This window comes from Stenella coeruleoalba (assembly GCF_951394435.1).
Source record: "Stenella coeruleoalba genome assembly, chromosome: 2".
Lineage (NCBI taxonomy): Eukaryota > Metazoa > Chordata > Mammalia > Artiodactyla > Delphinidae > Stenella > Stenella coeruleoalba.
The window spans coordinates 13,732,173-13,759,161 of NC_137147.1; the positions used below are offsets into that span (position 1 = coordinate 13,732,173).

Consider the following 26,989-nt stretch of genomic DNA (forward strand, 5'->3'; position numbering starts at 1 on the left):
ATATTTTTAATTACGCAGAACAAGTGCTGGATGGTCCTGCTGGGATCACAGGCTCACCCCTGAACTCATTGCTCTGAAACCCAGAAGGAGATTGGAATGAATGTAAAATCACTACCTGCAACAGTCTACTTGAGAAGTTAACCAACATTACCAGGAGCGAAGACAGTGCCGAAGAGGGGGTAAAGTCAGGAAATATAAGTTGGGGTTCAGAAGATGGAAAATCATGCTCACTGGGGGGAATTTGGAAAGGCTTCACAGCAGAGGTGGGATTTGAACTGGGCCTTGAAAGACTTAGAGCTTAAAAATGCATAAAGAAGAAAATACTGTACTTTCTTTTCTGGCCATTTTCAAAGGCTCAGGCAAGCTCAGTAGCACTGTGGGATGGAAAGGACCCTGTTGTTTTTCTCTCCTCTGCCATTGGTTCGGGATGAGAAGTGCTTCCCTCTGAGCACTGAATCCTTCCAGAGGCTGACAAACATGGGGAAGAGTTTGGTTGCCAGGACACACATCTCCAGCCCAGGCACTCTCATGTAAAGCAAGAAGAAACGTCGTGCTTCTCTGTAAGCTGAAGAAAGGATGGTGAGTGTAATTGGCAGTTCCCTTAATCAGTCCAGAAAGACTTGTTATATAAATAAATGATTCAGATATGAAGTGACTTACCATAGGAAACAGGCATTTCTCCTTTTCATTTCTCATATTTCTGGAACGCCTTCTTTTGCGTTTGCAGTGGAACAGGCTTGTGATTTTACTGCACACTTATTATTTCCGAAACCATCTAGTGTTAGGATTTTACAGATACATTTTTATGCAGTTTCAAATAGCTTAGTGATTTTCCAATTAATCAGGCAACCAGAGCCTGTGGCTCATTTCTTTAGGACAGGGGTCAGTTATCTGGGATGGAGATGCCCCTTTGGCCAACTGGGGTGCTATTGGCTGGCTTCAGGAGTGTGGCAGCTGACTGGACCTTAAAAGGTGGTGATTGTGGCAGTGATGATGGTGATGATGATGATGATAGAACCATTGATCATACAGGTGATGCAGCCAGGATATGAATACCACTCTCCCCTGTTCTGAGGAGACTGCCAGACTGTCTTTCCTAGAGAATCGAGGTACCTTTAGTTTGTTTGATGGCTGCAAGGGCATCCAGGGATTTATCATTTCCTAGTTGTTTGATGATGAAATGATTTCTTTAGGTACAAAGCTCTTTTCATTGATTGTACCTTCATGCAGGGAGTGGAGATGTAGCCATATTTGCTTTAAGCTTAGCCCCTCTGGATCAGTTTGTCCTTAGAGCACCTTGGAAGCAGTTCAGAAGCTCAGCGTCTGTTATCTGTCCCCTTAGGGGGCAGGGGCCACAGCACTCCTGTGGGACTTCAATGAGTCCTAATGGATTTCTGACTTCAGGTGGGTGGAGCCACATAACCAGTTTAACTTAACTGGATTGATTTGACTGGTGGGGTGGATCGTATTAGTCCTCAATCATTTGCTCACCCTTTCAATCCCCGCCCATTGCCATGTGACTTGCAGTGTCTCTTATGGTTGGAGCATACTTCTCCACCCCCTTGATATTGGGCTTGGTGCCATGACTTGCTTTGTCATGGGCAAAATGAAATGCGAGCAGGAGAGATTGAGTGACAGGTAAGGGTAGAGGTTATAGCAGACTTCACTCTTACTCTTGATCATTTATTCCTCTCTGTCTGCCATTAGAAAGGCATAACCCCAATAGGCACTGCTCTTTCAGCCCAAGTTCTCACATGGAATGAGAGTGAGAAATACATATTTGTTGTTGTAAGCCCCTGAAATGTTAGGGTTGTTTGTTACAACAACATAACCAAATGAAAGCTGACTGATACAAATGGTCATTTATTGTCCTACACAGTTCAGTGAAAAATTGTCCAACTAGATATATGTGTATCTATATAGTTGAACTATTTTATATAGTATCGGTAGATACATGGATATAGACTGAGGTTGTGACAGGCCTATCCAAGAAAAATTAAGTCTAAGAAAACTAATGAACTACAGTCAGATTAAACCAACTATAACAAGAAGCATATGAAACTTGTAAGAGCTATAAATATAATGGTATTGGAGAGAGAGCACTGCAATCAGGCGTTCGTGGACATTGTTAACTGGGGTATAAATTAGTATAACAGTGCTGGAGACGCATTCAGACGTCGTACTGGTCATAATAATAGAGGACATTTATAGAAGGCTTTTATGTGCAAGGCACTACTATTTGAAGTCTTACTAACCTTACTTTAATTAATGAAATTGGTTTACATGTACTAGCTCGCTTAATCCTCATAACAACCTTGTCAGGAGAGGTATTATTATTAAACAATATATTTTAAAAGGCTTAAAAATTTGAGCACAGATGTGTGCTCTTTGACCCACATGTGGGAATTTATCCTAAGGAAATAATTAAAGATGGGGTATAACGTTTTAATGTAAGAATGTTGATGGCAGCATGGTTTATAATTATGAAACTAGGAAGCAATATAAATATCCAAAAGATGGGGATCTTTTAAATAAATTGAGCCATTTAAAAGTGATATAAAAATGTAGCGTGGACAAGAAAGGACCTTTATATTAAGTAAACGCTGTAGCTTGTAATAGTGCAGTCCTGTGTTGTCTGGTACAGTCGCCGAGAGCCACATAAGCACTTGAAATGTGACTAGTCTGAATTGAGATGTGCTGTAAGTAAAGGCTTAGTATGGAAAAAAAGGATATAGAATATCTCATTAACAATTTTTACATTGACTGCAATGTTGAAATGATAATATTTTGGACATGCTATTCAAATTTATTTCACCTGCCTCTTCGTACATTTTAAATATTTATTTACTTTTATTTTTAAAAAGAACAATTGTATATGTTTAAGGTATACGACATAATGTTTTGACACATAAACAGAGTGAAACGATTACTGCAGTCAAGCTAATTAACGTATCCATCTCCTCACATAATTTCTTTGTGTGATGAAAATACAAATCTATTCTCTTGACAAATTTCCAGTACACAGTACAGCATTATTAACTATAGTCATCATACTGTACATTAGATCTCTAACTTCATTCATCCTACACAACTGCAACTTTGTACCCGCTCACCGACATCTCCCCATTTCCCCCATCTCCCCACCCTTGGTAACTACCGTTGTACTCCCTGCATCTATGTATTCGACTTCTTTTAGATTCTGCATATAAATAAGTTTGTGCAGTATTTTTCTTTTGGGGTCTGGATTATTTCACTTAGCAAAATGTCTTCCAGGTTCATCCATGTTGTTGTAAATGGCAAGGTCTCATTTTTTTTAAGGCTGGATAATAGTCCATTACCTATATATACTACAATTTCTTTATCCATTCATCTGTCAATGGACATTTGGATTGCTTCCATATTTTAGCTATCGTGAATAATGCTGCAATGAATGTGAGAGCAGAGATATCTCCTTGAAGTACCAATGATTTCATTTCCTATTATATAAGTTTAGAAGAGGGATTGCTGGATCATATGGTAGTTCTATTTTTAACTTTTTGAGGAACCTCCGTACTGTTTTCCATAGTGGCTGCATCAATTTCATGCCCACTAACAGGGCACAAGTTTCCCTTTTCTCCATACCCTCACCAACACTTACGTTTTCTTTTTCATTATAGTTATCCTAACAGGTGTGAGGTGATACCTCATTGTGGTTTTGATTTGCATTTCCCTGGTGGTTAACGTTGAGCACATTTTCATGTCCCTGTTGGTCATTTTTATGTCTTCTTTGGAAAACTGTCTATTCAGATCCTTGGTCCATTTTTTAGTCGGGTTGTTTCTTTTGCTATTGAGTTGTCTTTGTACTTTAAAAAACTCTGGATACCAGAAAAACTTAAAATTTCATGTGTGGTTCACATCTATTTTAGGCTTTGCAGTCCACACAGTCCCTGTAACAACTACGCAGCTGCTGTTTAAGGCAAAAGCCTCCAGAGAAAACATGTAAATGGATGGACGTCTTGTGTTCCAATAAAAGTTTATTTATAAAATCAGGCAGCTAACCAGCAGGGGCTTTAATCTGCCGAACCCTGGTCCAGACCAGTGTCCCTTAACCTTGGCCCTCTTGACCTTTGGGGCTAGACAGTCAGTTGCTGTGGGGCTGTCCTGTGCGTTGTAGGATGTGTAGCGGCATCCTTGGCCTCTACCCTAGATGCCAGTAGCACCACTTGCCTCAGTTTTGACAACGGAAATGTCTCCAGACGTTGCCAAATGTCCTCTAAGAGGAGGACAAAAATCTCCCTGATGGAGAACAATTGGTCTAGCCTATATGATTTTATTTTCATGGAAACAAAAATTGTATGCATGTCTGGGTGTTCTGGAAGGATACACACCCAAGGTGGTGGGATTACACTTTGCCCCATCTCTTTGCTTTTCTGTGTTTTCTAAATTAAGCATATGTTACTTATTTAATATGTAAACACACACACACACACACACACACACACACACACACACACACACTTGTGTAGAAAAAGGAAACAAAGATGACAAAGAGAAAATAAGATGACAGAAAGAAATCCACGTGTAGGAAAGAAAGAGCAGGTAGAGGGAGAATGAAAACTTGTCCCCAAAGGACAAGTTCTCCACCTGGTCAGGCCTTCGAGTACCACCCAAGATGTGACATCCACGCCACGGATGTGTGTGGGCTGATAGACCAATCTCCGAGTTGACGGTTTGGAAAGATGAATCTGCCACATGGAGTAGGCAGGCATTTGCGTGGGGCAGTGTAAGTATTTACCAAAGAGAAACAGACTTGATTTTGATTTACACGTGACACCTCCTCGGATTTAAGGCATACTGGGACCTCCACAGCTGGAACCTCGAAGGGGAAGGAGAAACAAGGGATTAGACAACATATCAGAACAAAACAGAAAGCTGACTCTGTACAGCTACTTCTCGCAAAGGCCCGGGTAGTAGCATTTTAGCAACTAAAAATCAGTGCCAATCTACTGATATTTAAAATTCAGTAATCATAATCACAATCATAGGTAATATTTACTTTGTGCTTACCATGTGCTAGGCAGTGTGCCAGCAGATCTGCGTGGTTGTCTCATTTAATTTTCCATAAAATCTTTCCAAGCTCCGCGTGGTACCTGCTGTTCTTATGACAGTTTTACAGATGTGGAAACTGAGGGTCAGAGACAGTAAGTTATTGGCCCAAGTCACCCAGCTGGCAAGAGGTGGGACAGAGACTGTGGTGCGTGTTCTCTGAGCTGAGAGGCCCCTCCCCTCTCAAAGCTGGTGATCTAAGCTCCAAGGCTGCACGTTTTCCCTTGGGATTCAAGTTCTCATTTTGAATGAAAAAAATATGGATTCCCTCAGAATTTCGTTTTTACCAGATCAGTCTTTGTGGGGAGGAGAAGATTTTGTTCACCCTCATCATTGGTGGGAAGCTGAGAAGCAGGTCAAGTTCAAGTACAATTTGAACAATTTAATGGGGAGGTGGGGGGAGGTGAGGCAATGGTCCAGGCAGGAAGTGATACTGAAAATCCCATCCATGGCCTGGTACTGGGATGTGCGTATATCTTTTCCATCCAAAGAGGACCCTGATGGGATCTAATGGGGGATCTCTTTCATCCAAAGAGGGCCCTGGCCTATGTCTGGAGAGATGGAGGGCACGGCAGAGAGAGGGACCAGACTCCTGAGGGAGGGCATTGGCAGTATCTAGACAGGGCACCATCATGGGGGAGGAGTTCAGGTCCACGCCCATCCCATATCCCCACCCCCACTCCGCCTCCGGTCAGGGTCTCTAGGTACAGGTATAATAGGAGGAAGAACTGAAGTTAGAGATAGAGTGCTCTTCTCCTCAAGCAAATTCAGAGTCACAACCATCATTACCACGTCCTCAACTTGCTCCCCCATTCCAATCCCTTTAAACATCTTCAGCACCTGACTGTCCTCCCTTCCTGTCTCTGATGAAGCTTAGTTCCTGTTCCCATCCCTTGATGTCCTGGATCCCAGCCCCTCCTGGCTCTCCTGAAACTGAATCCCACCCCTCATCCCATCTCCTGCCTAGAAAACAACCCCCTCCCACAATAACCCAATATCCCCATAAGAAATTAACCTTCTTGTTTGTTTGTTTATATTTGTTGTTTATTATATTATTGTTTGTTTATGTATGAGAGAAAAGTAGGATTGTAGGTTCAGTTCCTCAGAAAACAGACTTTGAGACAGATATTTATTGGGGAGCACTTGTGGGAACAACACCTGTAGGAGAGTGAAGGAAGGATTGGACAGTAAAAGAAGTTGAAGTTCAAAGCAGTTGCAAAAGAGGCCTCAGCCCATCCCATGGGGAACTCTGAACGTGGGACGGCCCTTCAGAGATGTCTTGAATTGAGGCAAGGGGCGGAGTGCCTTAGTCCTTTGGACGTCTTGGCAACACATCACAGCATCCACTACAAGTGCACTGAAGGATTTTGGCTGATTGTGGTGAGACTCTTGGGGTGGCTGAGTGACTACCTTCAGATACTTAATCTCTGAGACCCAGAACCTGAATTCTCTTTATGTGTCCATAGATAATTGGCATCTCCGTGACAAGGTCACACTAACTAAATTCAGACAAGACTAATGAATACACAGCAAATTGATTTGTTTACAATGAGACCATCCTTTTGCAGTGATCAAAATATTTGTGTTCTTTATCTCTAACACCCCTTTTCCCAGGTTCAAGTTGAAACAGGAAGTAATTGGGCTCCAAGAAATCTCTCTGTAAGAAGAAAAATTGAAGGCATTCAATTATTCTTCTTCCAGAGATGGGATGAGTAAGATGCCAGAAATGTTTGTGACATGACGAAGACAGAATATGTTTCTTTTCTCAACAAGAAAAAAGAGAAGTCTAGGAAAAGAGATACAAGAAAAGCATGATCCAAAAAGAGGCAAACTAAAATGAACCATGATTTTGAGTCATTGATGGAGTGTAATAAAAGAGAATCAGAACAAGCAACTGGGAACACTCTCCCTAAGTCACCCAAGAGTTGTGGCATTGGACCCAAAAAGAAGAAATGTGGTGCTGACACAGTCCTTGGCTCTCCAGGGAACAGCATCTACCTACTCAAAATAATTTTGTTTTTTAATTTATTTTTGGCTGCATTGGGTCTTTGTTGCTGCACGCGGGCTTTCTCTAGTTGCGGCGAGCGGGGGCTACTCTTCGTTGCGCTGCGTGGGCTTCTCATTGCGGTGGCTTCTCTTGTTGTGGAGCATGGGCTCTAGGCACGCGGGCTTCAGTAGTTGTGCAACGTGGGCTCAGTAGCTGTGGCTCGCGGGCTCTAGAGTGCAGGCTCAGTAGTTGTGGCACATGGGCTTAGTTGCTCCATGGCACGTGGGATCTTCCCAAACCAGGGCTTGAACCCGTGTCCCCTGCAGGCGGATTCTTAACCACTGCGCCACCAGGGAAGCCCTACTCAAAATAATTCAAATGCAGTTTTTTGGTTTTCAACTCAGAATTAACCGGCAGACCAAGCAGAGAGGACTTATGGTTACAGAACAGAATGTAATGCTGTCAATCAGAACAATGGAAATGCATAGATCAAACTGACAGAAGTTGAAAGAGGAAAGCGGGGGAGCTGATATCTTCATCTCACACTGTGTGGAGTTAAGAAATACTGTGTCAAGTTCATGGAATGAGAAATAGAATTTTAAATACACTAAAGTATACTTTTATGAAAGTAACCCAAAGAAGAATTAAAAATAATACTGAGACTACCAAACTTTGGAAGGGAGAAGGGGCAGTAAAAGCAGAGTAAGTAAACTCTCATCTGTTATTGATAGGTAAGGTAGAGTGTTGATATATTAGGAAAGAGAGAGGTAAGCATGTTATTTACAGTTATGGGGTAGCCACCAGACACATAGACAGAAATGGCCCAGTGGTTGGCTTTGGGCTGTAGCTGTGGATAGAGATGATCTGAGGGGAAAGAATGTTACTGCTGTAGTATCTTTTTATCCTTATATACGCATTCCTTTCAAATTTTGAAAAATACGTGTACTCTTTAAATTACCAGGTAAAGCTTAATTATTAACCAGAAAGACGTTTGGTGGGTATAAACTTGGCCTGATTTGGGGACAGATCTCTTACATTCTGGGAAAGCCAGCAAAATTCCCTTCACCAGCAATGGAGGATTCATCTATGGTATTCCCCCAATTTCAGGACCTGTCCCTACCAAAAAGACATGGGTCCACACAGATGCATTGTAATTGGCTGGACTCCATTTCCTGTGCATCCCAACAACACAGATCAACGTGCAGGTCACCTGACCTCTCCCAGAGGAGCGCGTTTCAATCCTCTGTGGCTCAAATAGGGCGTAACTGGAACAGTGGTTCCAACTGTGGCCACACACTAGGCTCTCTTGCGGAGCTTTAAAAATGTATTCTGGCCCAGGCTCCACCTCAGACCAATGAAATCTATGACCCAGGATTTATTATTTAAAAAAAAGTCCCCAGGTGTTCCTACTGTGTGGTTAGAGTCGCTAATCCTCCACCCGGTCGTTCTGTGTGTGGCTCCCCAGAATCATAGAGCACGTTCACCTCAAGGCAGCTCACGCTTCTCTCATCATCACAATTCTTTCATTTCTTCTTCTCAACACAGCATTTGAACCTCCTCATAAATCCTCCTTATCTCAAAACTTTCTCCCTTGTTTCTTTGAACCCCACTCTCCCTGATTCTCTTCCTCTGTGCTGAGCCATCTCAGTCTACTTCCTAGGGTCCTCTTCCCTTGCCTTCTTGGGACTCTACTCTCCGTACTCTTTCCAGTCTCGCAAGGATTTTAACCACCTTCTTGACCTACCATTATCGTCGTGCTCAGGGTGGCTCCCAAGTTGTCCCCTCCATCCCAGATGTCTCCTCTGAACTTCAGGACTGGATATCTGGTTGCCTACTGGGCATCTCCACTTTGATATCTCACAGGTACTTCAAACAAGACCCGCCCCCATTGGAACTCATCATCCTTTCTCCCATCCCTCTTGCCGTGTTGAATGGCACTGGTTGTCCAACCCATTTCGGTTATACAAACACAAACTCCAGGAATCCTCTAGGCACTTCTGTTTTCCTCCTCTGTACAACATCCAACTCATCTTTTCTTAGTCAGCCCCCTTCTGTTTCATCTCTGTAACTCGGCTTCAGGTCAGTCCAACAGCATCTCTTCACTGGATATCTGCAATGATCTCCTACCCAGTCTCCCTGCCTTAATCACGTGCCCTTTCAATGCTCACTTGGGCCAGAGTGATCCTTCCAAAGCACAAATATGACTGTGTCAATCTCCTGCTTAAAACCCTTCAATCGCTTCCTCGTGGCCTTCCAAGTCCAAACTTAGAAAGGTCCGCCAGGCACATAGTAACTCAGTCCTCCCTGCCTCTCCAGTTTCAGCACCTGCCACCACCAACAAATGCCCTGTGCATCTCCCCACGCTGTGCCGCCCCGCCACGCCTCTAATCTGCCAGCCTGCTTCCTTGCTGCTTTCCCCTGCAGTCTCCTGGGGCTGGCATGCCCTCCCTGGCTTTCAGCTGTCTCCTCCTCACACTTCAAATTTTTTCTCAGGCCTCACCATCTCCATGCCACCTCCTCTTCCTGGGTGCCTATCCCAGGGCCTGGAAAACAGTAGATGTACTCAAGAAATGTTTACAGAATTACGAACACATAACACTGTGAATTTTAGAGACGAAATAGAATTACTACACGAAGAAAGTGAAAAAGAGAATTATATAACTTATCTCTAATTCTCAAATGCCTTGACTTTAAAGGAGGCTTTTCAGTGTACTCTAAAGAGCCCTGGGGGGGGGGGCGGCCCACAGAGCCCCCTCAAAGACCCTCAGTGGGGATCCTCATTTTAAACAAGACTGCTTTATTTTCATCAATTTTATATATTGGTCTTCTGAGAAAGGTCTAGTTGGCTTTTTTTGGTTTTTGTTTGTTTTTGGCTGCGTTGGGTCTTCGTTGTGGCACGCGAGCTTCTCTCTAGCTGTGGTGCGTGGGCTCTGTAGTTGTGGCACACGGGCTCTCTAGTTGTGGCACACAGGCTTAGTTGCCCCGCGGCATGTGGGATCTTAGTTCCCCAACCAGGGATCGAACCCGCATCCCCTGCACTGGAAGGCAGACTCTTAACCACTGGACCACCAAGGAAGTCCCGAGAAAGGTCTAGTTTGAACAAAGGTTTTTGTGGCTAAGAAATATCTGAAAACCAATGGTCTAAATTATTCAAATAATTAAGGTGAAGTGTAATTTCTATTTGAATTACTTCTCTCCAAAATTCTCATCAATCTATGTTTCTTTTTTTTAGACAGAATAGCACAGGGATGTTTTCTCTTGGTTTTACTTAGTGTCTTAGTGACATATTGCCTTTTTTTCTTTTTTAGCTTTAAAAAGAAATTCTTATTTTGAGTGGGTAATACATGCATATGGTCCAAAAGAAAAAGGCGGGAATTCAGTCAAAAAATCAGCCTCCCCGCAAACACGCATCCCCCATCTCCAGAGACAATACTGTAGCTGGCTTCAGCATGTCCTTCCAGAGATTTCCATGCAGGGGTCACTGTTCTGGTGGGCAGGAGGCACATCCCCTTGCCAGGGACAATGGAAGGACAAGCCTTCTAAATGCCACTGATGGTTTAATCATTGCACACTCGGAATGGCCTCGGAGAGACACCTGGTCCCACTATCCAGTGACTGTCAGGAAGAAGGGCTTGACATCAACCCTTCCAACATCAAAACCATTTTTGGCAGACAACTTCTAGCATTTGCTTGGCTCATATCCAAATAGCCATTTAGGTCAGCTTATTTACTTACCTAGGGGCACGTTTTCCTCCTAATACATTTTGGAGGAGTTATCAGAAAATTACGCTACTTAAAATGAGACGGTCTGTGGGTGCTTTACTGAGATTTTTTTTTTTTAGAGTAAGTATCTGCTGTTTCAGTAGATGGTGTTGGGACAGTTGACTCTCAAAGGGGAAATAATTAGAAAGTCCTACCTATCCCAATCACAGAAATAAAGATGTACTGAAGATCTAAACATGGTGAAAATGCTCTAGAACTATTAGAAGAAAACATAAGAAAAAACCAGAATTGTGAGAAAATAAATTATGAATTTTGGAGAGGAAAGGTTTGTTTGTTTTTTTTAGATGACACAGAAAAGACAAAGTATAAATAGGTACACCTGATTACACCTAATTAGAAAACTTTTGCCAAAATAACACCATGGGGGGCTTCCCTGGTGGTGCAGTGGTTGACTGTCCGCCTGCCGATGCAGGGGACACGGGTTCGTGCCCCGGTCCGGGAAGATCCCACATGCCACGGAGCAGCTAGGCCCGTGAGCCATGGCCGCTGAGCCTGCGCGTCCGGAGCCTGTGCTCCGCAACGGGAGAGGCCGCAACAGTGAGAGGCCCGCGTACCGCAAAATATAAATAAATAAATAATAACACCATGAACAAGATTAAAAGACAAGTGGTAGCCTGGGAGAAGGATTTATAAAACAGCTAGCAGACAGAGGATTATTATCTAAAATGTATATAATTCCCACAAGTCAGGTAGAAAAAGACATAGAACCCAAAGTGAAAACATGCAAAGGATATGAGCTGAGAATTTATAGAAGAAGAAATAAGAATGGGCAATGCATGTATGAAAAGATAGTCAACTTCATATATAATTAGGGAAGTGCAATTAAGAAAACACTTTTTTTGCCAATCACATTGGCACAAAATTTTTAAGTCTGAGGATACTAAATGTTGGCTAAGATGTGAGGGAATTAACTGGTCCTCTCATTCACTGTCAGTGCGAGTGTAAATTGACACATGCTTCAGAGAGCAATTTGACAGCATCTTGAAAGTTTGCAAATGTGCCTCCTGTATAACCCAGCAATTTCCTTTCTAGGTATTACTCTAGAGATACTCCTGCACAAGGAGCCATGTTCAAGGATGCATACTTATGCTTTTCCATCTAAATGTCCACCAGCGGGGGAATGGCTAAAAACACTGTAGGCTGTGTATTCTGTGCAATACTTCGCTGCCTGTATTAGTTTGCTCGGGCTGCCATGACAAAGTACCACAGATCAGGTGGCTTAAGCGGAAAGCAGAAATCTATTTTCTCACAACTCTGGAGCCTAGAAGTCTGAGACCCAGGTGTCAGCAGGGTTGGTTTCTTCTGAGGCCTCTCTTCTTGGCTTACAAATGGCTGTATTCACTGTGTTCTCACATGGTCTTCTTTCTGTGTGTCTGTGTCCTAATCTCCTCTTCCATAAGGGCTAATCATATTAGATCAGGGCCCACCCTAATGGCCCCATTTTAACCTAATTACCTCTTTAAAGACCCTATGTCCAAATAGTCACATTCTGAGGCACTGAGGGTTAGGACTTTAACATACGAGTTTTGGGGGCACACAATACATCCCATAAAACAGCCCCCATGAGGAATGGGTGAGATACACATCTAACACTGCAGCTGCAACTCAGAAAACAATGTGGAGTTGAAAAATAGTTGCAAAATCTTTGTTGATTAGCAAAATAGTATGTACCATGGTACCACTCACCACTACGGGCATGAAACACACACACAGACCTACACAAATAACTTTTGTATATGTATAAACATTTCAGTGTTCTGGAAGGATCAATTCAAAGGCACTGGAGGTTGCCTCCATATCAGTTGGTTAAACGTGACTTTAGCCATATCAGTTGGTTAAACATGACTTCTTTAAAAAATATTGGAAGTGGACATAGAGAGCAAATGTATGGACACCAAGGGGGGAAAAGGGGTTGGGATGAACTGGGAGATAGGGATTGCCATATGTACACTAATATGTATAAAATAGATAGCTAATGAGAACCTGCTGTATAGCACAGGGAACTGTATTCCGTGCTCTGTGGGGACCTAAATGGGAAGGAAATCCAAAAAGGAGGGGATATATATATACATGTAGCTGATTCACTTTGCTGTACAGCACAAACTAACACAACATTGTAAAGCAACTCTATCCCGATTTAAAAAAAATTAAAAATATTGGAAGCAAATATGGTGAGATGTGAATGGTTTCTAATTCTAGGTAGTATAATATGGGAGTTTGGTTGTTATATTCTTTGTAGTTTTTATATATTTAAATTTTTAAAGAGGTTAAAAAAGCAAAAGGGAAGACCAACTCATCCATTCCTAAAGATACTTTACATTTATTTTGGGGTGAAGTCCAACCATAAAGGAGCTGCAAAGCAAGACTTCATTTCACCTCTACCTTCCTAGCAAAGCATTACTCCTTCCCACTGCATTTTGAGGTCATGCAACTACAGGATGCTTTAAGGATCAGCCCTCTGAACTTCCTTCTGAGTTCATTATAAAAATGTGGTCCATGGCCTTGTCTACCACCCCATACTATTTTTCCCTTATGAAGGCTAATTTATCCTGGAGATATTTTCCTGAAGTGATAAATTCCTTTTAGAGTGAAGAGGGGCATAAATAAATAAAACAAGTATAATATCAATGAAATGCAATAAACGTTTCTCTGCTGGTAGATAACAGGCTCATGCTTTTTTTTTGCGGTACGCGGGCCTCTCACTGTTGTGGCCTCTCCCGTTGCGGAGCACAGGCTCCAGACGCGCAGGCTCAGCGGCCATGGCTCACGGGCCCAGCCACTCCACGGCATGTGGGATCTTCCCGGACCGCAGCACGAACCTGTGTCCCCTGCATCGGCAGGTGGACCCTCAACCACTGCGCCACCAGGGAAGCTGGGCTCATGCTTTTAGAAGGAGGAAAGCAACCTTCACGGAACTCATACCATGTACCAGGAACTCTGCTAAGAAGCCTTAAATAATTGTCACTTGAATTTTTATTTTCATAACTTTGTGAAGCAGGTTATGAGGATCAGTAAGTTTCAGTACTTATCCAAAGTCACATAGTGAGTGATTAAACCAGACTAAATTCAAACCTTAATAGGATATTTTGATGAAAAAAATATTTGGGAAGCCATAGTATTTTATGACTGTATAGGGAATGGAAGAGGGGAAAGAGACAAGTTCGTGTTAATTTGTTGAAAATCTAGGGGACTTCCCTGGTGGCACAGTGGTTAAGAATCCACCTGCCAATGCAGGGGACATGGGTTCGAGCCCTGGTCCGGGAAGATCCCACATGCCGCGGAGCAACTGAGCCTGTGAGCCACAACTACTGAGCCTACACGCCACAACTACTGAAGCCCGCATGCCTAGAACCCATGCTCTGCAACAAGAGAAGCCACCACAATGAGAAACCCACGCACTGCAACGAAGGGTAGCCCCCGCTCACTGCAACTAGAGAATACCTGCACACAGCAACAAAGCCCCAATGCAGCCAAAAATAAATAAATAAATGTATAAAGAAAAAAAAAAAGAAAATCTACTTCCAGAGCAATAATTTGAGACTTTTCCTCCCAGTTTTGAAATGAGGGGACTCAACCTCAGAGAAGTAAAATAAATTTTGTTTTTGTTGTTGCTCATGATGACAGAACAAACAAGTCTATGAGGTAGGTCTATTAGAATGAGAGAAAAGGTTCAGGGTAAGGCTCTTCCATGGAAAATACATCGTATCCTTGGCCCTACTTCTTTTGTCCCATTGTACTGGTCAGCTCAGGCTGCCATAACAAAGTACCACGGTCTGGGGAGGCTTAAACAACAGAAATGTATTTTCTCACAACTCTGGAGACTAGAAGTCTGAAGTCAGGGTGTCGGCAGGGTTGGTTTCCTCTGAGGCCTCTCTCCTTGGCTTGTAGATGGCCACCTTCTCCCTGTGTCTTCACATGGTCATCCCTATGTGTGTGTCTGTGTCCAAATTTCCTCTTCTTATAAGGAAACCAGTCATATATTGGATTACAGCCCACCCTGATGACCTCATTTTAGTTAATTACCTCTTTAAAGACCCTGTCTTCAGGTACAGTCCTGTTCTGAGGTACTGGGAGTTAGGACTTTAACATAGGAATTGTGGGGGGATGCAATTCAGCCCATAACACCCATTACTCAGGGTGAAGGTCACTCCACACTCAGCCCATACTACTGAGGAACAGATTGTTTGGAAGATACGATGACCTGGAGAGCTGGTAGTCCAAAAAAAAAAAAAGAAAGAAAAAGAAGAGAGAGAGAGAAAACAAGAGAGCCCTAAGTCATAGATCTCTAGAGGGATGATTAGGGCAAAAGCTGCCATTTTCGTAATGAATAATTCCTTATGAACTAGTCTCCATTCCATTTGACTCATGTTTCATTTCCTTTAGTTATGCTACTGTTACAGTGTTCAGACAGAGCTAGGAAAAGAGAAACTATTTCTTCATTTCATGAATGAAATCACCTAACACCCAGATAAAGCAACTTGTGTTTCCTGCCCAAATATAATACTGAACTTGAAAAGGACAAGCAAATGTCAGCTTGAATTGGTGATTCTCATTGTTATTATTTACCAAAATGATCTATTTGGGGGGAGAGAGTGGTCTTCCTTAAACCAAATGAAGTAACTTATTTCCTTGGAATGTAAATCTTACAGGAAAACTCCTCTACTTTATCAAGTGATTGAGTGACTCTCTGCAAGTAGATGAGCGTCTTTCTCACGAGTGACCTGCATTTGTCTTGAGATCATTCAAGAGGAAAGAAAATCTTGTCCCCACTACCTTATTTTTTAAAAAGTCTCCATTTCAGAAGTACCACGTAGCTTGGGACACTGTTTTCCTCATTTGTATTAACTTTCTCTGTTGGCGCACATCGCGCCTCACAGCTTTAATTATCACTTATATACAGATGATATTCAAATTTGCACTTCATTTCCAGCCCTTTCAGATGATGTCACCCTTCGCCTCGCCCCAAATTTGGCTCATATCTTGTCTTGGATGAGCCACAATTTTCTCTGATTGAATATGGATGAGATGGCGGCTTTGCAGTTTAGTTGTAAATAAACTCTAAATGCCCTGGAGTTAATTTACCTCATTGATATCCTGCCCCTCCAGTTAAGAGCAAGAGTGTTCTGTGACTGACTCTGAATTATTCTCCTTCGTTCATCAGAGACGACCCAGCCAAGGGATTAATCTCCACAAAATATCCAAAGATATGTGACGGTTTCCATCACTCCCAATTTTGGCCAGAATTCTGGTTATCGCACAGCTGAAATTCTGCCATGATCTTTGGAAAGGCTTCCGATCAATCCCCTGTTTACGGTCTACTTGGAATACGGCTGCCCTTTGGCCTTGCTCTGTGTACACTATCCCAGGACACATTTTCCTTCAGGCAGCTGTGCTAGTTTCTTGTGCACTGAATAAAATGTAATTTGTCAAGATCTTGGCCAGATTCTCTGCCTTCATATAAACTAGCTTTTGAAATGTCTTAAAATTATGGTCTCTCCTTTTCAAGAGTTGCTTGCTGTTTTGTTTCATCATGTGGTTGGAGAGGTACCCTGAGTAGCACCTCGATACTCACAGAACGTGCTGTCTTAAACAAAAATGTGTATTTGAAAACACCAGGAATATTTCATCATAAGCGTTAACCTATGAGAGCCTGACACATAATAAGCAGTATGCACTCAATATGTACTTGTTGGAAGAAAGACTTGAGTAAATGAATTTGTGATCCTTTGACCCATTTGTGGGTTTTGCTGCTGTAGTTATTTATAACATTTTTATCTACCTGTTAGGTTATTATGTAACTGTGCTGTGTAATTATTATTTCAACTAGAACATATTAGAACTCTCCATTAACATAACTGAAGGGTATAAAATAGAATGTTTGGAGTTGTCAATTAGCCGATTTGTCTTGTGTTGCTTTTCTTCATTATTTCAGTGTAGCTAACGGTTCATTCAGCACATTTTAATTAAAAACAAACATATGTGGGTCTGCTAAGAACTCTAGTATCTGGTAGTGCAGTTAGACAAAGATGGCAAATATTTCTAGCAGTGACCATATGATATCTTCCATTCATCTCAGCATAATCCTCCGAATCTAATTATTGGGAGGATGGCAGCTGCACTCAGTTAGGCTTTTCTTTATTTTTACAGAGATGTGTTTTTTTCAGCCCGTTGTATGGTAGAGAATCAGCTGCTGCTGGAGTCCTTCCCAAGGCTGAAGGCCCAGCATCTACAGGACTTTCCCCCAGTTGCTTCCATTGCAACATTAGCTGTTTGTTCCTGCCCACGTGCCATCTGGCCTGAAGATGTTCCAAGGAAATGTATGGTCTTCTGACAAGCTATCTTCCTCTGTTTATACAAATATATTAGGTATATAGTTATGACCTGAAGGTATCAGCAAGGAAGCCTCATTGATGGGTGTGGCATTACCTGCATGAAGTTACCATGTCCTGTCCTGGGGGCTGGTCTTCAACTTTGCAGACTCAGAAGCATGATTCTGTCAGCTTAGTTTCTGACTAACTGAGGATGCACAGGAGAATGTATTCATTTAAAAAGAGGATTATGACAGCTGAAAATATGCACTCACACCACATGTCCCTCTAGTATGATAATTGAGAATGGGGACTCTGGAATCAGACCACCGGGGGTCAAATCCTATGTGTGGGGCTTACTAGCTATGTGATTTGGAACACACTGCTTAATTTCATTACATGTGGCAGACAGCCTTTAGGGGGACCCCATGATCCCTCCCTCCTGGTATTCATACCTTTGTGTCACTCCCCTCCCCACAAGTGTGGGCGGAGCTTGTGACAAGCTCCTAATCAATGGAAGGTGGCAAAGGCAATAAGACGTACATGATTATGTGCATGGGATTCTGTAAGAGCATAGCACCCATCTTGCTACAGTTTCTCTCTGTTTCTGTCTCTGTCTCTCTCTCCTTGAACCCATGCTTTTGGAGTGCTGAGCTGCCATGTAAAAGTCCAGCTACACTGAGGCCACCATACTAGAATGGCCACGTGGAGAAACCAAATAGAAATAGAGATGCCCAAGGAGCTGCCTATCTTCCAGCCCTAACTCCCAGATCTTTTGGGTTTTCCCAGTCCAAGCCCCAGATGTGTGTGTGAAGAGGTCTTTGAGATGATTTCAGCTCCACTCACAGGCTAATTGCAGCTGTGGAGCCACCCCAAGTGAGAATCACCCAGCTGAGCTCAGGCAGTCCCAGAACTGAGTGGGTGAAGAAATGATGGTTATTGTTTCAAGCCACTGTTTGAGGTAGCTTGTTATGTAGCAATGAAGAACTTGAAAATACACACATGCCCACACTCACGTTTGTATGCAAATGTATTCATACAGACACATATCCAGTTTGACACACACACAGTCACACAGCTTGGTAACTAGTGGTATCAATGCTATTGTCACATTTGCTATTATATCCTAGATACTTACCATCTCTAGAGTCAGCACACGTGGTTTTGATTATTTGTAAATCCCAGATCCATGAGGTACGGTCACGTATAATTTTGCTGAGCCATGAATTTGAGTCCCAGGCTCGTGGGTGGGAGTGAGTTTCTCAGCTAGTGAGTGATCCTAGCTGACTACCAGCACAAATAGGATTTTGTTCTCTACTGGTCATTCCTTATGCAATAAATTTTTGATGTAATTTTTTTTTAAATGCTTTGCTCCCCCAAAAAAGTGCTAAAAAAATATCAGCTGACTGCTAGTCTTAGTGATAGAAGTGAAAGGAAAATAAAGAGGCCTGAGAAATAGAGATTCCCCACCTAACAATAGACATTTCAAAGAAGAGAATGCCAAATGTGACGGCAGCTTGGCTTTATGATGTGAAAACAGTTAAAGGATGCAATCCCCGAGCCAGGGAGCATAATTGGGTAAGTCATTTTGGTGAGAGCCCCAACCGGAACGTGGTAGTTTATAAAGTCATCAGAAGCCTCAAGACATCATTCATATTTTTCAGTTAGAATATATTGCATTTTGGGAGAAAATTAGATGCATAGTTACATTCACCAATTTGTGGGATATTTGAAGGTGCAGGGACATCTCTTGAATTTCAACAGAATGTAGTCCTTAACTTCACATATGAGATGCTCTGCTAGGCTTGTGCAGCATTAATAAGAGTGTAAGTCACGGTCCTGCCCTTGAGATGCATACAGTTTATCCAGGCAATGGGTGTGGAGGGAGGAGAGGCAATGAGAAACAAACAAATGATGAGGTAAATATTATCACACTCAAGTGTGGTGGTGAACCTCACCTATGATTAGTTAGTGTAGAGAATAAGGGCTGTTAGTTTAGAGGAGAAAGAGCAAGAATTTGAGATCTCTCAAAGGAAAAGGTCCAAGCCGCCTAGCCTGGCATTCAAGGCCCTCCATAATCTTGTCCCAACTTTACCTCCAACCTTCTCTCATAATATCCTCTATATAAACAACCCTTCTAGTCAATTTGGTTGATTCATTAAGAAATGCACCTACCTCTCATTTTACACCCTGTTAACTTAAGGAGTTTGAAATAAAATGAGCAACTTTAAAATGTGCTTTTAAATGTCATCTTAAAGAATTACATTCTTTAAAATGAACAATAAAAAAAAAAAGAAAAAAAGAAAATGGGGCTTCCCTGGTGGCACAGTGGTTGAGGGTCCGCCTGCCGATGCAGGGGACATGGGTTCATGTCCCGGTCCGGGAAGATCCCACATGCCGCGGAGTGGCTGGGCCCGTGAGCCATGGCCACTAAGCCTGCGCGTCCGGAGCCTATGCTCCGCAACGGGAGAGGCCACAACAGTGAGAGGCCCGCGTACCGCAAAAAAAAAAAAAAAAAAAAGAAAAAGAACAATGAATGAGCAACACACATGCACATAAAATAATTTCAGAATAACACAATTTAAACTGCTTGCCAAATTGTTTTAACAAAAAATTCCTTAGCGATAGTGATTATAAAAATTCTCATGCATGATCTACCATGTTCCTTTCCCCTTCTGGCTAGCTGGAGTGGAGTCAAGCCCCAGGGTGACCTTGGACCCTACCTGCTGAAGATGGCAGAGCCTCAAGCCGCTGGGTCCCTTGAATGAGTGTGTGAAGGAAGGTCACCTAGCAACCAGGATGGCCCCTGTCAAATGGCTACAGGTAGATGTAAGAAGCAAATGTATATTGTGGTTGGCCTCTGAAATTTGGGGTTTGTTTATTATGGCAGCTAGCTTCTTAGGCAATTTGCATTATCTTAACCAATATGGTCATTTAATTTGAAGAAGTGGGGAAAAAGCAACTAACATAAGAATAGAGGTTACCAGGTGCACTGACAAGGGCTAACAGGACAGTTCCCATCAAGACTATGGATTTCGGCACCAGACTGCAGGATTGAAAGCCAGTTCTGCCATTTACTGGGTATATAACTTTAGGCAAGTGTATTAGTTGGGGTTCTCCAGAGAAACAGAACCAGTAGGATGTGATACATATGTAGAAAGAGATTTATTTTAAGCAATTGACTTATGTGATTGTGGAGGGTTGGCAAGTCCAGAATCTGATGGGGGAGGCCAACAGGCTGGAGACACAGGAAAGAGTTGCACTTCAAATCCAAAGGCAGTCTGTTAGTGAACCAGGAAGGGCCAGTGCTGCAGATGGAGTCCACAGGCAGTCTGCTGGTAGAATTTCTTCTTGCTTAGAGAGAGGTTAGCTTTTCGTTCTTTTCAGGCCTTCAGCTGATTGGATGAGGCCCGCCCAGCATTATTGAGGGCAATCTGCTTGGCTCAAAGTCCACTGCTTTAAATGTAAATCTCATCCAAAAACACTCTCATAGAAACATCCAGAATAATGTTTGACCAAATATCTGGGCACCATGGCCCAGCCAAGTTGACACATAAAAGCAACCATCATAGGAAGTTAATCTCCCAGTGCCTCAGTGTTCTCATCTGTAAAATGGAGATAATAAAAGAACCTATCCTAGTGGGTGAACATGAAGGCTAAATGAATCAATGCATGTGTTTAGAATAGTGTCTGCACATAGTGCTCAGTGAGTGTTTGCTCTTGACTATTATTATTATTAATTAGTATTGTCATAGGCTTTGGCTGTATGCTTCTCTCTGATGAAAACGCTAAGAAAAAATGTAAGCAGGGCCACCAAGAGTAACAGCATTGTTTGGCTGGGAACGCCAGTAATGTGATGAGAGACTTCACACATTAAAATTCTCATAATGTAGAAAATGGAGACTTGCATACTCACATTTGCAGGCTATATTGGCCAGTTCTTCATTAGTCAGTGGCTATTTTTTTCTTGTTATTCCATGAATAAATTTTAATATATTCAACTTTCCCCATAAACTGCTTATTTACTGTTCATATTAATGCAATATAGCAAAAACATTTACATGACTGGAATCTTTTGCAGTCTACTAGAGCATTTCTCTTGCATTTCTTTCCCTTCATTTCTGGTGAGAAAATTCATTTTTGCTCTACATGTTTTTGAATTAACTGTCACTCCTCAGGAATGCAATATCAGCATAAATCAAGAAGCTGATGTAGAGTGGAATGATTAAGAATCTGGCTTGTGGTTGGGCAAAATTGGGCGTGAGCCTTTCCAAGCCCTGGCTTCTTCACAGAGTGTTGTTGTGAGGACGGAATGGTGAGTCTCAGCACAGTGCCTGGCCCTCAGGAAGCACTCGATGAATGGGAACTGTGATGATTCCTTTCATTAGGAATTCTCTGTATTGTTGTTACAATGTTCCACCTTGCACTGGGGAGACCTAGCATCCTGGGTCCCTGAATGACTGTGTGGAGGAAGCAACCAGGATCACCACTGTCAAACTGTTACACATGCAAGGAGTAAACTATTGTGGTTAAACTTTTAAATTTGAGGTTTGCTTAGAATTCCAAAGGATGCATGCACCTATTTACAATAGCCAGGACATGGAAGCAGCCTAAATGTCCATTGACAGAGGAATGGATAAAGAAGATGTGGTAATATATACAGTGGAATATTACTCAGCTATAAAAAGGGACAAAATAGTGCTATTTGCAGAGATGTGGATGGACCTAGAGATTGTCATACAGGGTGAAGTAAGTCAGAAAGAGAAAAACAAATATCATATAACATCGCTTATATGTGGAATCTAGAAAAATGGTACAGATGAACTTATTTGCAAAGCAGAAATAGAGTCACAGATGTAGAGAAAAAACTTACAGTTACAAAGGGGGGAAGGGGAGGTGGGATGAATTGGGAGATTGGGATTGACATATATACACTACTATGTATAAAATAGATAACTAAGGAGAACATACTGTATAGCACAGGGAACTCTACTCAGTGCTCTGTGGTGACCTAAATGGGAAGGAAATGTAAAAAAGAGTGGATATATGTATAGGTATAACTGATTCACTTTGCTGCACAGAAGAAACTAACACAACATTTTAAAGCAACTATACTCCAATAAAAATTAATGAAAAATAAATAAATTTGGGGTTTGCTTATTATAGTACCCAGCTTGTTAGGCACAGTGCCTCACCTTAACCCAGTGGTCCCCAACCTTTTTGGCACCAGGGACCGGTTTTGTGGAAAACAGTTTTTCCACAGATGGGGAGGGGATGGTTCAGGCAGTAATGTGATAGATGGGGAGCAATGGGGAGCAGCAGCTGCCACTCATTTCCTGCTGTGCGGCCTGATTCCTAACAGGCCGAGGACCACTATGGGTCCACAGCCCGGGGATTGGGGACCCCTGCCTTAACCAGAATGGTCAGTTAATATTCAAGAAGGTCACTGGCCATTCGTGATATCCTCTCCACCTCCACAGGCTTCAAAGGCCTTGAGCTGCTATAGAAAGTGTCTGCTACACAGCTTGTTTACTCTCTGTATCTACTAGCCAGTGTCAATGCTTCTCTTCTTATGGAAATGTCTTCCTTTCCCAAATAGACAATATCATAGGTATTGATTTCAGGTACAAGAAATGTGACTTTCTTTATTCAATTCCTTTCTTGAGTTTCCATGCTTCTGACTTAGCAGAAAAGGAATTCTAGTTCATTGGGGGTTTTCCTAATTTCTTTTGGAGTTCCATCTAAGTTTTAGGTTGTGGGGATGGGCATCTGGTCTTCAATATCATCATTGGATGCAGGCATTCTCGTTTCTGTTTGGAATTTCATTGTCAGTTAACTGGGGATTTTTCACTCATTCTTGACTGTAGGGCTTCCCTCCATTGGTCCAAGACTCAGCATTTTCATGCTGCTTATAGGTATGTGAGGATAAAGAAGCTTATGTGAGAGTCCAGGGTGTATAGAAATTTGTTTGTGGGTCAGTCGGTAGAAGAAAGTGCTAAGGACAAAAAAAAAAAATCAGTTAATATTTTAATATTTCCAAAGTATAATTCCACCACAAGCAGAGAGCCCCTTGAGGGAAGGAATTGTATCTTGACCATATTCTGGTACCCTGTCCAGCAAATCAAGTTGACCTCATTAAATATTCCCGCTGCCATTAACTAATAAAGAACAGTCAATGGGCCATAGAAACAGAGGAAGAAAAGATTTCCAGTCTTTTTGGAAACAGTAACTTTAAGCATGGGAAAGCACTGTTACGTGTTGGACGTGGCCACCTCCTCCCAAATTCATATGTGGAAGCCCCAACCCCCAGGACCTCAAAATGTGACTATATTTGGAGATAGGGTCTTTAAAGAGGTGACTAAAAGTTAAAATGAGGTTACTAAGGTGGGCACCAATCCAATATAACTCGTGTTCTTAAAGAAGAGGTTAGATTACAGGCACACACAAAGGGAAGACCATGTGAAGACATACAAAGTTCATCTTGTCATCAGCAGTGGCTGCCAAGACCAAAAGAAGGCCATGCTTTAATTTGACCATAAGACTGAGCTGGGTCTTCAGTTCTACACTTAAGGAGGTTTTTTTTAAAAAAGTCATGTTATGGAAGCAACCTAAGTGTCCATCGACAGATGAATGGATAAAGAAGATATAGCACATATATACAATGGAATATTACTCAGCCATAAAATGAAACGATGCTGAGTTATCTGTAGTCAGCTGGCTGGACCTAGAATCTGTCATATAGAGTGAAGTAAGTCAGAAAGAGAAAAACAAATACTGTATGCTAACACATATATATGGAATCCAAAAACAAAAAAAGGTTCTGAAGAACCTAGGGTCAGGACAGGAATAAAGACGCAGAGCTAGAGAATGGACTTGAGGACACGGGAAGGGGGAAGGGTAAGCTGGGATGAAGTAAGAGAGTGACATGGACATATATACACTAGAGGGGTGGAATAGGGAGGGTGGGAGGGAGGGAGACGCAAGAGGGAAGAGATATGGGAACATATGTATATGTATAGCTGATTCACTTTGTTATAAAGCAGGAACTAACATACCATTGTAAAGCAATTATACTCCAATAAAGATGTTAAAAAAAAAAGTCATGCTATATAATTTTGTTTCTCAATATGCAAAGTTGCACACATTATATTCTGCCTCTAGCCATGTTGGAATAACCAGTACTATTTGTTCCCTTCCTGCCATAAACAACTAGACAACTGGATAAAATATATGATACAATTATTTTCAGATGTTGGACAGCAGGACTATAATCCCTGAGGGAAGGGAAACAAAACAAGGTGAAAGAAGCACGAGGGAGCCATAAACAGAAACGTTCTCAGCATTCACAGTTATCTGGAAGACAGTTGAGTTCCACCCAGTCAGCGTGGAGAAATCTCACTGACCACTGCCTTGGTTTTCTGCGGCTGCTGTAACAAATTACTCTCAGTGTAGTGGTTTAAAACAACACAAATGTATTAACTTACAGTTCTGTAGACCAGAAGTCTGACACGGATCTCACTGGGGTAAGACCCAAATGCGGGTATGATGCATTCCTTTCTGGAGGATCTGGGGAAGAATCGGTTTCTTTGCATTTTTTCCCTCCTAGGAACCACCCACTGTTTTTTGACTCATGGCCTCTTTCCTCTGTCTTCAAAGTCAACAACATTGAACTGCGTCCTTCTCACACTCTGTCTCTCTGGTTCTCTCTTCTGCCTCCCTCTTCAGCTTTTAAAGACCCTTGAGCCCACCTAGATAACCCAGGATAATCTCCCTAATTTAAAGTCAGCTGATTAGCAAAACTTAATTCTTAAACCCTATTTCCCCTTTGTCATTTAACTTAATTATTCCCAGGTTCCAGGAATTAGGATGTGGACATTTGGGGAGGCCATTATTTTGCTTATTACAACCACTGAGGCATTTACTAGAGACCTCAGAACAGTTAGGCCATAGTAGTAGAGATAAATTAGCCCTAAAACAATGGATGTTCTAGATTCGACCTAACAAAGCTTGAAAATAAAAAAAATTAAGCTAGTCCATAAGTAAATTAATGCTTGTCAAAATGAACATCAATACTCTAAAGAAAGACAACAAAAGCCAGACACAAAACAATGTGAAATTTAAAATCACATCAAGGGGCTTCCCTGGTGGTGCAGTGGTTAAGAATCTACCTGCCAATGCAGGGGACACGGGTTCAAGCCCTGGTCCAGGAAGATCCCACATGCCGCGAAGCAACGAAGCCCCTGAGCCACAACTACTGAGCCTGCACTCTAGACCCCTCGAGCCACAACTACTGAAGCCTGTGCCTAGAGCCCATGCTCCCCAACAAGAGAAGCCACTGCAATGAGGAGCCCGTGGACTGCAACAAAGAGTAGCCCCTGCTCGCTGCAACTAGAGAAAGCCTGTGTGCTGTAGTGAAGACCCAACGCAGCCAAAAATAAATTAATTAATTAATTAATTAAAAAAATTTTAAATCACAGTCAAAAGTTACTAAACATTCAAAGAAGCAAGATGGTATGATTCATAATCAGGAGAAAAATTAATCATAAGAAACAGACCCAGAAATGATAGCAATAATGGAATCATCAAACAAAAACTTTAAAATAGCTCATATTAATGTGTTTAAGAAATCAAAGGAAAACATGATCATACTGAGGAAAGAAATACAAACTATAAAAAAAGAAATGAATGGAATTTCAATGGAACCAAATGAAGTGAAGAATTCACTGGACAAGTTTTACAAGACATTGGACACTATAGAAAAAAAAAGATCAGTGAACTTGAAGAAATCACAAAGGAAACTATCTAGGCTGAAACACAGAGAAGAAAAAGAGTCTGAAAAAAATGAAAAGAGCTTTAGTGACCTGTGGAACAAGATTAAGTGGTCTAACATATATAAAATGGGAGTACCAGAAAAGGGGGGACAGAAATGCTATTTGAAGAAATAATGGCCAAAATTTTCCCAAGTTTAAGGAAAACTATAAATGTATAGATTCAAGAGGCTCAATGAATCCCAAGCAGAAAATATACAAATAAAAACACATCACAAGTTACTGAAAACCAGTGATAAAAGAGTTACTAAAAGGAGCCAGAAAGAGAGACATATTACATATACAGAGCAAAGACGAGAATGCTCACAGACTTCTTGTCAGGAACAATGCAAGCTAGAAGACAAGGAAAATGTGTTCTTATAGAGATAGAAGGGGAAAAAAAAAGATTAAAGTAGAATTCTATATCTAGAAAAAATAATCTTCAAAATGGAAGCAAAACAAGGCTTTTTATCCGGGAGACCTACACCATAAGAAATGTTAAAGGAAACGTTTCAGGCTGAAGGAAAAATGATACCAGTTGGAAGCTTGGCTCTACACGAAGGGAAGAACACTGGAGTGGTGAATGTGTGTATAAATACAAAATAAGTGTCTCCCTAATTTAAAATTTTCTTTTAAAAAGAATTGACCATTTAAGGAAAAAAATAATAGCAATGTATTGTGGGGGTTATTATATATGTAGAAGTAAAATGAATGACAACAATTGTTTAAATGACCCCAAGGGAGAAATGGAAGTACAGCTATTGTGTGGTTCTTAGGGTACATATTAGTGGTATATTACGATTTGAGAGTAGACTGTGATGTTAAAGGTGCTTATTGTGAACTCTATACTCCATCAAAAAAATAAGGCAAGTAGATACTGATAATAAGCCAATAGAGAGAAAATAGAATCTAAAAATAATCTAAAAGATAGCATGAAAAGAGGAAAAAAATACAAATAACCAAGTAGAAAATAAAATAGTAAGGTTGGACTTAGCTCCAACCATATCACAAACTACATT

The 26,989-nt window shown here is 41.7% G+C and overlaps 1 protein-coding gene across 4 annotated transcripts in view; it reads left to right on the top strand.

Annotated features, from left to right (window-relative positions):
- The window catches only part of EFCAB11 (EF-hand calcium binding domain 11), a gene marked incomplete at its 3' end in the record, with an annotated part of 228,093 nt that overhangs the window by 167,607 nt on the left and 33,497 nt on the right, over positions 1-26,989 (top strand). For 2 of the 4 annotated variants that reach the window (XR_013827350.1, XR_013827352.1), the window contains exon 7: positions 19,847-19,986. The exons of 1 other annotated variant lie outside the window; for it this stretch is intronic. Coding sequence is in view for 1 of the 3 variants with exons in the window: in XM_079915047.1 (XP_079771173.1) it covers positions 19,847-19,931 (85 nt within the window). Of the gene's footprint in view, positions 1-19,846; positions 20,829-26,989 lie in introns of those variants that run through there. One more of the 4 variants, XM_079915047.1, reaches the window with a different exon arrangement.